At 41.1% G+C, this 13,902-nt stretch overlaps 1 protein-coding gene across 1 annotated transcript in view; it reads left to right on the top strand.

Annotated features, from left to right (window-relative positions):
• The window catches only part of LOC141162602 (up-regulator of cell proliferation-like), a 35,643-nt gene extending 28,717 nt beyond the window's left edge, over window positions 1-6,926 (top strand). Inside the window, exon 3 of the mRNA XM_073648868.1 lies at window positions 960-6,926. Coding sequence (XP_073504969.1) covers window positions 960-5,644 — 4,685 coding nt within the window. The 3' untranslated portion in view covers window positions 5,645-6,926. The remainder of the gene's footprint in view (window positions 1-959) is intronic.
• Window positions 6,927-13,902: the final 6,976 nt, after the last annotated feature.

Raw genomic sequence — 13,902 nt, 5'->3', positions numbered from 1 at the left:
TGCGTGGTGGTTTTCTGCTGCTGGGCTTATAAGCCTCACAGCCTCGGACTCCAGTGTCCGGCTTTGTAAGTCTCCAGTCAGGATGAGCTCTGCTAGCTCCCCTCCTGACCTCGTGTTCCTCCTCTGCCTACAGGGACTCCTCAGCCTGCTGCTGACCTGTCCCTCTCTCTGGCTTGTCTCTCTAACCCTGCCCCAGATCCAGTTTATAAAGGGCAGGTTTCTCCCCTCCCTGGACTGAGGCAGGAGGTGCTGCATGCTAATTGTCCCAAACCAGGGAACCTCCCACCTGCTCTCAGACATGACATTGCCACTGTGGCGACCAGACCTGGGGTGCCACATTTGCTTCACAGAAAAACAAAAACAAATGTTAACAGTTGTAGGCATGTTCTTTACATGAACTGATGCAACCCGTCAAAAAAACAATTAAATTCCAGGTTGTGAGGGTGTGTGTGTGAATACTTTCGCAAGCCACTGGATATAGTTATCAGTCATTGTACAGGAGGAGGAGGTGAGCTGTGACATCACCTATTATGGATGGTGGATCCTTTATCTACGGTATATAGAGGTGTTATCAGTTATTCTACAGGAGGAGGTGAGCTGTGACATCACCTATTGTGGATGGTGGATCCTTTATCTACTGTATATAGAGGTGTTATCAGTTATTGTACAGGAGGAGGTGAGCTGTGACATCACCTATTGGAAATGGTGTATGTGCAAAATTGAAATCAAAAAATAATTTGCATAAATAAAAAAAATAACATTTAACATAAAACCTTGGTTTTAAAATAGGTAATTTTCTAATTTTCTCCTGATTAAAAGCTGATGAAATGCAGAATCCTACAGTCTTAAGATTAAGTAATAAATTACTTCTAGTTTGCAACTTTATTTAGAAAACAATGCGATTTCATTAATATTTCAAATTATTTTGTAGTCATGTATTTTTATTTATATTTCCACAGATCGGTCTAAGAACTTTCAGGAATTAGTTGAACAACTGGACATGAAAGAACGCGTGAATGCAAAGTTGACGTTAGGAGATGTCCTTAGTATCGGAGCCGATCATCTTCTCAATGATCAACCCCAAAATATTGCAGACATCCCCTGGCATTATTTAACAAAAATTATAGGATTGAACAGTACGGCAAGAAATATTCAGCTCCAGAAACAGTCGTCTAAAGAAGAATCAGATGAAGAGGGTGAACCGTTCTTTTCCATGAATGAAGTAGAAGAAGATCCTTCATGCATCATCCATCCACTAGATCTTCTCTGCTCTCTTCTTCATTGTTCAGACCCATTTTTACAACAAGAAATTGTAACAAAAATGTCCATGTGTCAGTTTGCTGTTCCACTTTTGTTTCCCTCTGGTGATGGTCCAGACTGCACTTTTATGCTTTGGGCTATGAGAGATGTTGTGAAGAAATGGAGACCTCAGGTATTAGTAGACAGTAAAGGGTTCAAAGAAGACAACGTGGTGAATATTGAGATGCCGATCTTCTCTTTCGTCAGGCTGGGGCCAAATAAGTTATCAAAATCTAAGATATTAAACCAGGTTCTTAACCCAGCTCAACAACATCACGAGTTCTTCATACATGACAACATGGATGGAGGGAACATCGAGAGGAAGATATCTGATGGGCTGGTGGAAATGTCCTGGTACTTTCCCAATGGGAAGTCTGATGTTTTTCCAGAGCCGATTGCTGTGGCCAATCTACGTGGAGACCTGGAGTCCAACTGTGAACAGTTCACCTTTCTCACTCGAATCTCATCGGCCACCTTTATATTTATTGAGAGTATGTGTGAGAGACAACTCCGATTATTATCATCCTTCAGTCCTTCTGACACCAAGTTTTATTTCATTGTCTCTCCAGGCCCTGGAAAATATCTCAGCTCAGAGACACAGAAACTTTTAAAAACTCTAATGGTAAATTTAAAAGTTCATAAAAAGCAATTTATAGAAAAGAGAAGAAAGGCAAATGATGCAGAATACGTTAAAAATATTCAGAACAGCATTGAGCAATTCTTAAAGGAACCTCATAAGAAATCGTCCCTAGAAAATCTAAAAACACAAAGATTCAGACTTCATATTGATGTAGATGAAGACTCGCCAGAATGTCAAAAGGCGAGAGCATGTGCGCTAAACATTACTTCTGTCATAGAAAACGTGGAAGAATATAAGAAGAAAGAACTGAAGCTACAGGGGGATCTCTGGAAGAAATTGTCTAAGATAGAAAAAGAACTTTGCAGGATGGCAAACCTCCAGGGGAAGGACGTGCAACAATATCAGTCTGAGCTTATAGAGAAACGCATCAGTCTACACAAAGAGCAGAATAGTCACAATCTCTCTGACGGTATAATGTTGTTTATTACCGCAATCACACATCTGTCTCAGGCCGAGCGACAATATTTCCTGAAATGGATGAGAATGGAGCTGGAGTCGATATCTAGAAAAAACGTGTCTGTGCTGCAAGCTGAATACAAGGAAAAATGTAGCAACAAGTCCAATAATTCAGAGGAACTCAAACAAATAGACCAAAAAATCTCTGATAGTTCTCTGGGAATCGAACATTTCCTTCGTGAGTTGGGGCAGTTTTATGAGGCTGAATGTTCCATGTTAAAACAAAGATTACTCTCTGAAAATAGAATACAGTTTTCTGGATTGCCAGAAGTAGCTTCTTCTCTTCTTCTGGATGGGTTCCCACTGGAGCTGATTGATAGAGATGCCTCCAACATTCCCTTACAGTGGATAACTGATGTCCTGACTGAGCTAGATAAGAAGACCGGAGGACAATGCAGGATGAGGGTGATAACTGTGCTGGGAGTGCAGAGTACGGGGAAGTCCACCCTCCTGAACACCATGTTTGGTCTACAGTTCCCTGTGGCGAGTGGACGATGCACACGAGGAGCCTTCATGACTCTGATTAAAGTGACAGAGAGTTTCAAGGAAGAACTAGGTTGTGAACTTATTCTGGTGATCGACACTGAAGGGTTGAAAGCTCCTGAATTGGCTTCATTGGAGAACAGCTATGAACATGATAATGAATTGGCCACATTAGTGGTTGGGCTGAGTGATGTCACCATAGTCAACATGGCCATGGAGAATACCACAGAGATGAAAGATATTTTGCAGATGGTTGTCCATGCTTTTCTTAGAATGAAGGAGATTGGGAAAAAACCTAATTGTCAGTTTGTCCATCAGAACGTGAGTGATGTGTCCGCTCATGAAAAGAACATGAGAGACAGAAAGAAACTTCTAGAACAATTAGATGAAATGACCAAAGTGGCTGCAACAATGGAAAGGAAAATTAGAATCACAAGTTTTGGTGATGTGATGGACTATGACATTGAAAGGCACAGCTGGTACATCCCAGGGTTATGGCATGGGGTTCCTCCAATGGCTCCCGTAAACTTTGGTTACAGTGAAAATGTTCATAAGTTTAAGCAGGACTTATTTACGTTTATGAAAACCCAAAATGCTCCTTGCAATATCCAAGAATTTGTCAAATGGGTGGAAAGTTTGTGGAATGCTGTGAAACATGAGAAATTCATCTTTAGCTTTAGAAACAGTCTGGTAGCAGAAGCGTATGGCAAATTGAATATTGAGTTCTCTCTGTGGGAATGGGAGTTCCATAAAAAAGTTTACAAATGGATAAATATGACAGAAAATAACATAAAAAATCAGATGGTAGAAAGTTTGGATAAAGAAACTAATGAGCAGTATATGTGGGATCTTCAGCAACTTCTGCTTGAGGAGGAAAATAAGATGTTGCAACAACTCGAAAACTACTTCGAGAATAAAACCGAGAATGTTCATCTACTAGAGCGATATCGAGAAGATTTTAGAATGGGCGTAAAATTCCTTAAAAAGGAGCTTGAAAGAAAGGCCGTCAGCAAGTATGACAAAGCTGTCTCCCTCCAGAAAGGAAAGTTTGAGGTTCAGCGTATCCAGAGTAAGTATCAATGGCTAATAGAAGAGAGAATTACAGAACTTGTGGAAGCCGGAAGACACAAGAAACATAAAATGACTGATGAAGAAATAGAAGAAGCATTCGAGACGATGTGGGAGGAAACATTGTCAAGTCTCCAGATGGGAAGCATTAAGCATCGTAATGTAGGTCAAGCAATGTTACCGCATTTGAGGAATGACCTGAGCAGCAAAGGATCTGCTATAAACCAAAAGTTAGGAAAAATCACACTATTGTCGTATGAAGAATGCACTTTTCAAGTGGAAAGAAAACATTTAGATAAATCTTGGTTATCTCGTATGATATCATTCTTTTCTAATGATCCATACTTTGAGCAGAAAGAATTTGCCACTTCTCTGATAGAAACGTGTGATATCTACATCACAGAGAGGAAGGACAGCGATGAGGACTATGATGACACTTACTGCAAGGAGCTTCTACAAATGATCAATGAGCGGATTAGAAGTAAAGAAGCTAAAAAACTGCACTTCTCATCACAGTTTGAGCTGGATATTAAACTCTTCATCTTTGGAAAAGCAGCTGAAGTTTTCCAGGAGATGCACGATAGTTTTCTACAGAAGAACGACCCAAGAAATTCTCTTATTGAACTAAAACCTCAGTATTTCTCAACATTTTTTAATCTTTACAAAGAAAAAGATGAAAGTCAGAGCAGAGTCAAGAAATTCTGTGAGCAATGTCTCCAGCCAGCTATTACCAAGTATGTTTTCAGTCATCTCGGAGAAAGAATAGTGGATGACATCTTAGAAAGTTCTGACAATAAGATATTCAGCTCTAGGACCTTTTTCCAGTACACTATGCTGGAGAACTTACTGGCAGAAATGTCTTTCCAGAAATATCTGAAATATCTTAACTCATACAAGAACTTTTCAGAGCAGTGGATTGTAAATTACATCTCAGAGAAATACAATAATCCCAGAAGTTTGGATGAAATTCATGAAAATATTCTGAGCTCCATTTGTGAGAAAATCCAAAATGTTCTCTGGGATGAAACTTGTCTGACAAACGCGACTATTTCAGGATTTTTCAATAATTTCTGTGATAATTTACAGACAGAATTAGTGATTCCACAGAAGGAGCTGAAAGTTATTATTTTTGGTAACACGGCAGACGTGGGGCAGTTTTCCTCCGATATCCAGTCGTTCCTAACAGACACACAGAAGGAAATCTTATCAGAGCTGAGGTCTATGAGTTTCGACACTGTACTTTCCAGAGTCACATTGAAGCCCCAAGATGAGTTATTGAAGAAAGTGATTGGATGTGGACATCAGTGTCCATTCTGTGAAGCCCCCTGTGAGGCCGGAGGAGCCGACCATAGGGAGCACTTTGCTTCTTTCCATATACCCCAAGGGCTTGGGAAATATAGGAAATGTAGAAATAAAAAACTGGTCCTGGACATATGCACCAGTGCTGTTATATCTGAAACTAGATTTATAAATTCAGACACAGATTGGAAACCCCACCCATACAAAGAGTATCGCACATACTATCCAGACTGGACCATCCAACCGGACCCCAGCATCGAGTCCTCCGATTACTGGAAGTTTGTTTTTGCCCGGTACAATAAAGAGTTTGCTGTTGAGTATGATGCAAAACCGGCTGATCTGCCATTTATCTGGACAAAAATAACCAGAGAGCAGGCTCTGCTCAGCTTAAAGAGATGATTCAATGTCACCTGAGCCATCGATGACTTTTCCACAACCGGTCATAATTTCCTTTGCCATCTTACTGATTCCATGTTTCAACATTATGTTCAGTTTTGTAACCTCTTTACGATTTTAATGATTAAGTTCTCACAGCAATAATTCTATATTAATCATCTTATTAGAAGATTATGGGATGTTTGGGATGTCATGCTTTCCATTGGCCATAGTTGGGCTTGACGCATTATATAAAGTGACTTTAGAACTGATTTTTTGTAATTCTTTATGGCTCGGGCCCTCTGATTGGTTGGGGGCCTATATTAATAAACTCAGCCCTTTCCTGACCCCAAAGAGCAATAATGTAATGTTGTCACAGATCTACTAATAGTGATAAATTAAACTCAAAATAGAGTTTTGGGTTTGGAGACAGCTCCATATATCTCCAGCTCTTACATGCACTCAGGGGGTGTGTGGACTTATCTGCTAGCAAGATCTTTTTCTTATATATATATATATATATATATATATATATATATATATATATATATTTTTTTTTTTTTTATAGTCTCGCATTTTACATGTTTGTAAGTAGTTTCAATAAGTTTTCAAGCTTTATACATACTAAAAGGTAAAAAACAGAGATTTGTCTCCTGCGTTGAGTATATGCATAAAACTTCACATTTATTGATTCTTCATAAAAACCGACATGCTGGCATACCACTAAAGTGTCCAAGAACAAACCGACGCGTTTCGACTTAGAAAGTCTTAATCATGATCTGCCACACGTAAGTGCTGGCAATTATGTTATATTCTCTCTCTCCCGTGTATCCATTAATGGATTACTGCTTTCTAGTGATTTAACCCCATATTAGACAAAAGATAATCTAAAAACAGTTGGAACATCAACTACACAACAGAAACACTAAAGATCAAGAAAAATTGTATGAATTGTACTGCAATATGAGGTCCTGTCTTATGTTCATCCTCGTGGGGCCCTTGTTTGTCATTTAAATATCCAATAGGATTCCCTATTTAGGATTTTCCTTCTCATATCTCACCCTCTCATGGGTTTAAAAACTTTCTCACTTCCTGTGAATTTAAAGGATCTGGAGCCCCCTTTATGTGTTTGTGAGAAATGTTTAGAAACCGCCGATACATTTACTGCCGTGGTGCTTTGCTTCTTGCATCCGATAAATGTCTTCTAATACATTTTTTTAAAAGGACCCGAAGTGTATCCCACATATTGCAATCTACATTCTGTGCGCTCTATTATATACAGTGGGGGAAAAAAAGTATCTAGTCAGCCCCCAATTGTGAAAGTTCTCCCACTTAAAAAGATGAGGTCGGCCTGTAATTGACATCATAGGTCGACCTCAACTATGAGCGACAAAATGAGAAAACAAATCCTGATAATCACATTGTCTGATTTGGAAAGAATTTTTTTTCAAATTTTGGTGGAAAATAAGTATTTGGTCAATTACAAAAGTTCCTCTCAATACTTAGTTATATTTCCTTTGTTGGAGGAGCCAGCACTACAGGTAATGAGCGGAGGACAGAGGAGCCAGTACTACAGGTAATGAGCGGAGGACAGAGGAGCCAGTGCTACAGGTAATGAGTGGAGGACAGAGGAGCCAGTACTACAGGTAATGAGTGGAGGACAGAGGAGCCAGTACTACAGGTAATGAGAGGAGGACAGAGGAGCCAGTACTACAGGTAATGAGTGGAGGACAGAGGAGCCAGCACTACAGGTAATGAGTGGAGGACAGAGGAGCCAGCACTACAGGTAATGAGTGGAGGACAGAGGAGCCAGTACTACAGGTAATGAGCGGAGGACAGAGGAGCCAGTACTACAGGTAATGAGCGGAGGACAGAGGAGCCAGTGCTACAGGTAATGAGTGGAGGACAGAGGAGCCAGTACTACAGGTAATGAGTGGAGGACAGAGGAGCCAGTACTACAGGTAATGAGAGGAGGACAGAGGAGCCAGTACTACAGGTAATGAGTGGAGGACAGAGGAGCCAGCACTACAGGTAATGAGTGGAGGACAGAGGAGCCAGTACTACAGGTAATGAGTGGAGGACAGAGGAGCCAGTACTACAGGTAATGAGTGGAGGACAGAGGAGCCAGCACTACAGGTAATGGAGTGGAGGACAGAGGAGCCAGTACTACAGGTAATGAGTGGAGGACAGAGGAGCCAGTACTACAGGTAAGAGTGGAGGACAGAGGAGCCAGTACTACAGGTAATGAGTGGAGGACAGAGGAGCCAGTACTACAGGTAATGAGTGGAGGACAGAGGTGCCAGTACTACAGGTAATGAGTGGAGGACAGAGGAGCCAGTACTACAGGTAATGAGTGGAGGACAGAGGAGCCAGTACTACAGGTAATGAGTGGAGGACAGAGGAGCCAGTACTACAGGTAATGAGTGGAGGACAGAGGAGCCAGTACTACAGGTAATGAGTGGAGGACAGAGGAGCCAGTACTACAGGTAATGAGTGGAGGACAGAGGAGCCAGTACTACAGGTAATGAGTGGAGGACAGAGGAGCCAGTACTACAGGTAATGAGCGGAGGACAGAGGAGCCAGTACTACAGGTAATGAGTGGAGGACAGAGGAGCCAGTACTACAGGTAATGAGTGGAGGACAGAGGAGCCAGTACTACAGGTAATGAGTGGAGGACAGAGGAGCCAGTACTACAGGTAATGAGTGGAGGACAGAGGAGCCAGTACTACAGGTAATGAGTGGAGGACAGAGGAGCCAGTACTACAGGTAATGAGTGGAGGACAGAGGAGCCAGTACTACAGGTAATGAGTGGAGGACAGAGGAGCCAGTACTACAGGTAATGAGTGGAGGACAGAGGAGCCAGTACTACAGGTAATGAGTGGAGGACAGAGGAGCCAGTACTACAGGTAATGAGTGGAGGACAGAGGAGCCAGTACTACAGGTAATGAGTGGAGGACAGAGGAGCCAGTACTACAGGTAATGAGTGGAGGACAGAGGAGCCAGTACTACAGGTAATGAGTGGAGGACAGAGGAGCCAGTACTACAGGTAATGAGTGGAGGACAGAGGAGCCAGTACTACAGGTAATGAGTGGAGGACAGAGGAGCCAGTACTACAGGTAATGAGTGGAGGACAGAGGAGCCAGTACTACAGGTAATGAGTGGAGGACAGAGGAGCCAGTACTACAGGTAATGAGTGGAGGACAGAGGAGCCAGTACTACAGGTAATGAGTGGAGGACAGAGGAGCCAGTACTACAGGTAATGAGTGGAGGACAGAGGAGCCAGTACTACAGGTAATGAGCGGAGGACAGAGGAGCCAGTACTACAGGTAATGAGCGGAGGACAGAGGAGCCAGTACTACAGGTAATGAGTGGAGGACAGAGGAGCCAGTACTACAGGTAATGAGCGGAGGACAGAGGAGCCAGTACTACAGGTAATGAGCGGAGGACAGAGGAGCCAGTACTACAGGTAATGAGCGGAGGACAGAGGAGCCAGTACTACAGGTAATGAGGGGAGGGCAGAGGAGCCAGTACTACAGGTAATGAGTGGAGGACAGAGGAGCCAGTACTACAGGTAATGAGTGGAGGACAGAGGAGGCAGTACTACAGGTAATGAGTGGAGGACAGAGGAGCCAGTACTACAGGTAATGAGTGGAGGACAGAGGAGCCTCTTCAAAAAGAAGTTACAGGTCTGTGAGAGCCAGAAATCTTGCTTGATTGTAATTGACCAAATACTTATTTTCCACCAAAATTTGAAAAAAAATTCTTTCCAAATCAGAGAATGTGATTTTCAGGATTTGTTTTCTCATTTTGTCTCTCATAGTTGAGGTCGACCCATGATGTCAATTACAGGCCGCTCTCATCTTTTTAAGTGGGAGAACTTGCACAATTGGTGGCTGAATGAATACTTTTTTTTCCCCACTGTATATAACACCTGCTGTAGTACAATTAATAAAATTCCATATTGGAAATTGCGGTCCTGTCACATTAGAAGAAAAGTTTGTGGTTTTGTTACCCTGTAAATCTTTTAACTATGTAATGTGTCCACATTTAAAAAAAACTTTTAGAAGATAACCAAGGTGCATTGTGTTTTGTATTTCTCTTCAAAAAACTTGGTGAAAGTATCGCACCTGATGTGGATGCCTTCCTGGCAACGAATCCAATGTTTGACTTTTTTTTAAGATATTTCCTAACATGGTATCCTGATTTAGAACTGAAAGGTATTTCTTTATTATTGCAACCACATTCTGATACTGAGGACTGTACTGGGTTAAAAAGGTAATGTCTGTTTCATTTCGGTTATTCTTTTTATTACTTTCTATATTTTTATGTTTTTTGATCCTTTAATAAACTGTCAAGGTAATTGATTTTTTGTGTGGTCAAAGTATGTGCAAATTTTAGATGAAAATAATTATTGTTAATGCACAAAATGAAATCCTCAGCTTCTTTTTCAGCGTTTTTCCAAATTAGGATCAGATCATCTATGTAACGTCCGTAAAATTCTATTTTGTCAGAAAACGGGTTGGTGTCACTAAAGAGGAATTTCTCCTCCCATACTGCCACTACTATATTAGCTAGTGAGGGTGAGAGTTTCCCTCCTATACTTACTCCCTGTGTTTATATAAAAAAAACTGTTCATCAAAAGAAAAAATAATTCTGAGTTAGCAAAAATGACACTGCTGTAATAAGAAAATATTGAATTTCTTTTGTATATGTACTAAATTTTCTCAAAAAATAACCAAGACTAGAAATTGCAATATTGTGGGGAATGGATGGATATAAATTCACTGCGTCACATTTCTGCCACCTGTATGTGCAGTGCCAAGAATATTTGTGTAAAGTTGATACAAACATTTTTGTGTCTCTTATACAGTAGCTATCCATATATCTATTATCTATCAATATATCTATATATCCATATATCTACAGTGCCTTGTGAAAGTATTTGGCCCCCTTGAACTTTTCTACCTTTTGCCACATTTCTGGCTTCAAACATAAAGATATAAAATTCTAATTTTTGGGGGAAGAATCAACAACAAGTGGGACACAATCGTGAAGTGGAACGAAATTTATTGGATATTTTAAACTTTTTTAACAAATTAAAAACTGAATAGTGGGGCGTGCAATATTATTCGGCCCCTTTACTTTCAGTGCAGAAGTTCAGTGAGGATCTCTGAAGGATCCAATGTTCTCCTAAATGACTGGTAATGATAAATAGGATCCACCTGTGTGTAATCAAGTCTCTGTATAAATGCACCTGCTCTGTGATAGTCTCAGGGGTCTCTGCTCTGTGATAGTCTCAGGGGTCTCTGCTCTGTGATAGTCTCAGGGTTCTTCTTCAAGTGCAGAGAGCATCATGAAGACCCAGGAACACACCAGGCAGGTCCGAGATACTGTTGTGGCGAAGTTCAAAGCCGGATTTGAATACAAAAACATTTCCCAAGTTTTAAACATCTCAAGGAGCACTGTGCAAGCGATCATATTGAAATGGAAGGAGTATCAGACCACTGCAAATCTACCAAGACCCGGCCGTCCCTCTAAACTTTCATCTCGAACAAGGAGAAGACTGATCAGAGATGCAGCCAAAAGGCCCATGATCACTCTGGATGAACTGCAGAGATCTACAGCTGAGGTGGGAGAGTCTGTCCATAGGACAACAATCAGTCGTACACTGCACAAATCTGGCCTTTATGGAAGAGTGGCAAGAAGAAAGCCATTTCTCAAAGATATCCATAAAAAGTCTCGTTTGAAGCTTTCCACAAGCCACCTGGGAGATGCACCAAGCATGTGGAATAAGGTGCTCTGGTCAGATGAAACCAAAATTGAACTTTTTGGCCACAATACAAAATGATATGCTTGGCGTAAAAGCAACACAGCTCATCACCCTCAAAACACCATCCCCACTGTCAAACATGGTGGTGGCAGCATCATGGTTTGAGCCTGCTTTTCTTCAGCAGGGACAGGGAAGATGGTTAAAATTGATGGGAAGACGGACGGAGCCAAATACAGGACCATTCTGGTAGAAAACCTGTTGGGAGTCTGCAAAAGACTTGAGACTGGGACAGAGATTTATCTTCCAACAAGACAATGATCCCAAACATAAAGCAAAATCTACAATGGAATGGTTCAAAAATAAACGTATCCAGGTGTTAGAATGGCCAAGTCAAAGTCCAGACCTGAATCCAATCAAGAATCTGTGGAAAGAGCTGAAAACTGCTGTTCACAAACGCCCTCCATCCAACCTCAATGAGCTCGAGCTGTTTTGCAAGATAGAATGGGCAAGAATTTCAGCCTCTCGATGTGCAAAACTGATAGAGACATACCCCAAGAGACTTACAGCTGTAATTGCAGCAAAAGGTGGCGCTACAAAGTATTAACTCAAGGGGGCCGAATAATATTGCACGCCCCACTTTTCAGTTTTTAATTTGTTAAAAAAAGTTTAAAATATCCAATAAATTTCGTTCCACTTCACGATTGTGTCCCACTTGTTGTTGATTCTTCCCAAAAAAATTAGAATTTTATATTTTTATGTTTGAAGCCAGAAATGTGGCAAAAGATAGAAAAGTTCAAGGGGGCCAAATACTTTCACAAGGCACTGTAACTATTATCTATCTATAAATCTATCTATCCATATATCTATCCATATATCTATTATCTATTAGTATATCTATCCATATATCTATATATCGATCTATTATCTATCTATACTGTATATCTATCAATATATCTATATATCGATCTATTATCTATCTGTACTGTATATCTATCAATATATCTATATATCCATATATCTATATATTATCTATCTTCCACCGTGTGCAGAATTATTAGGCAAATGCGTATTTTGATCACATGATACTTTTTATACATGTCGTCCTACTCCAAGCTGCATAGGCTTGAGAGCCAACTACCAATGAAGTAAATCTGGTGATTGCATCTCTGTAATGAGGAGGGGTGTTGACTAATGACATCAACACCCTATATAAGGTGGGCTTAATTATTAGGCAACTTCCTTTCCTTTGGCAAAATGGGTCAGAAGAGAGATTTGATTGGCTCTGAAAAGTCCAAAATTGTGAGATGTCTTGCAGAGGGAGGCAGCAGTCTTGAAAATTCCAAACTTTTGAAGCGTGATCACCGAACAATCAAGCGTTTCATGGCAAATAGCCAACAGGGTCACAAGAAGCGTGTTGGCCAAAAAAGGCGCAAAATAACTGCCCATGAACTGAGGAAAATCAAGCGTGAAGCTGCCAAGATGCCATTCTCCACCAGTTTTGCCATATTTCAGAGCTGCAACGTTACTGGAGTATCAAAAAGCACAAGGTGTGCGATACTCAGGGACATGGCCAAGGTAAGAAAGGCAGAAAAACCACCACCTATGAACAAGAAACATGAGATAAAACGTCAAGAATGGGCCAAGAAATATCTTAAGACTGATTGTTCAAAGGTTTTATGGACTGATGAAATGAGAGTGACTCTTGATGGGCCAGATGGATGGGCCAGAGGCTGGATCAGTAAAGGGCAGAGAGCTCCACTCCGACTCAGATGCCAGCAAGGTGGAGGTGGGGTACTGTTTTGGGCTGGTATCATCAAAGATGAACTTGTGGGACCTTTTCGGGATGAGGATGGAGTGAAGCTCAACTCCCAGACCTACTGCCAGTTTCTGGAAGACAACTTCTTCAAGCAGTGGTACAGGAAGAAGTCAGTATCGTTCAAGAAAAACATGATTTTCATGCAGGACAATGCTCCATCACATGCATCCAACTACTCCACAGCGTGGCTGGCCAGTAAAGGTCTAAAAGAAGAAAAAATAATGACATGGCCCCCTTGTTCACCTGATCTGAACCCCATAGAGAACCTGTGGTCCATCATAAAATCTGAGATCTACAGGGAGGGAAAACAGTACACCTCTCGCGACAGTGTCTGGGAGGCTGTGGTGAGATCTACAGGGAGGGAAACCAGTACACCTCTGGGAGCAGTGTCTGGGAGGCTGTGGTGGCTGCTGCACGCAATGTTGATCGAAAACTGATCAAGCAACTGACAGAATCTATGGATGGAGGCTGTTCAGTGTCGTCATAAAGAAAGGTGGCTATATTGATCACTAATTTTTTTGATTTTTGTTTTTGCATGTCAGAAATGTTTATTTCTAAATTTTGTGCACTGATATTGGTTTACCTGGTGAAAATAAACAAGTGAGATGGGATTATATTTGGCTTTTATTAAGCTGCCTAATAATTCTGCCCAGTAATAGTTACCTGCACAAACAGATATCCTCCTAAGATAGCCAA

Source organism: Phyllobates terribilis, unplaced genomic scaffold (assembly GCF_046119375.1).
Source record: "Phyllobates terribilis strain yellow unplaced genomic scaffold, ASM4611937v1 Scaffold_9__5_contigs__length_417890890, whole genome shotgun sequence".
Lineage (NCBI taxonomy): Eukaryota > Metazoa > Chordata > Amphibia > Anura > Dendrobatidae > Phyllobates > Phyllobates terribilis.
This window is presented reverse-complemented; position numbering and strand designations above follow the sequence as displayed.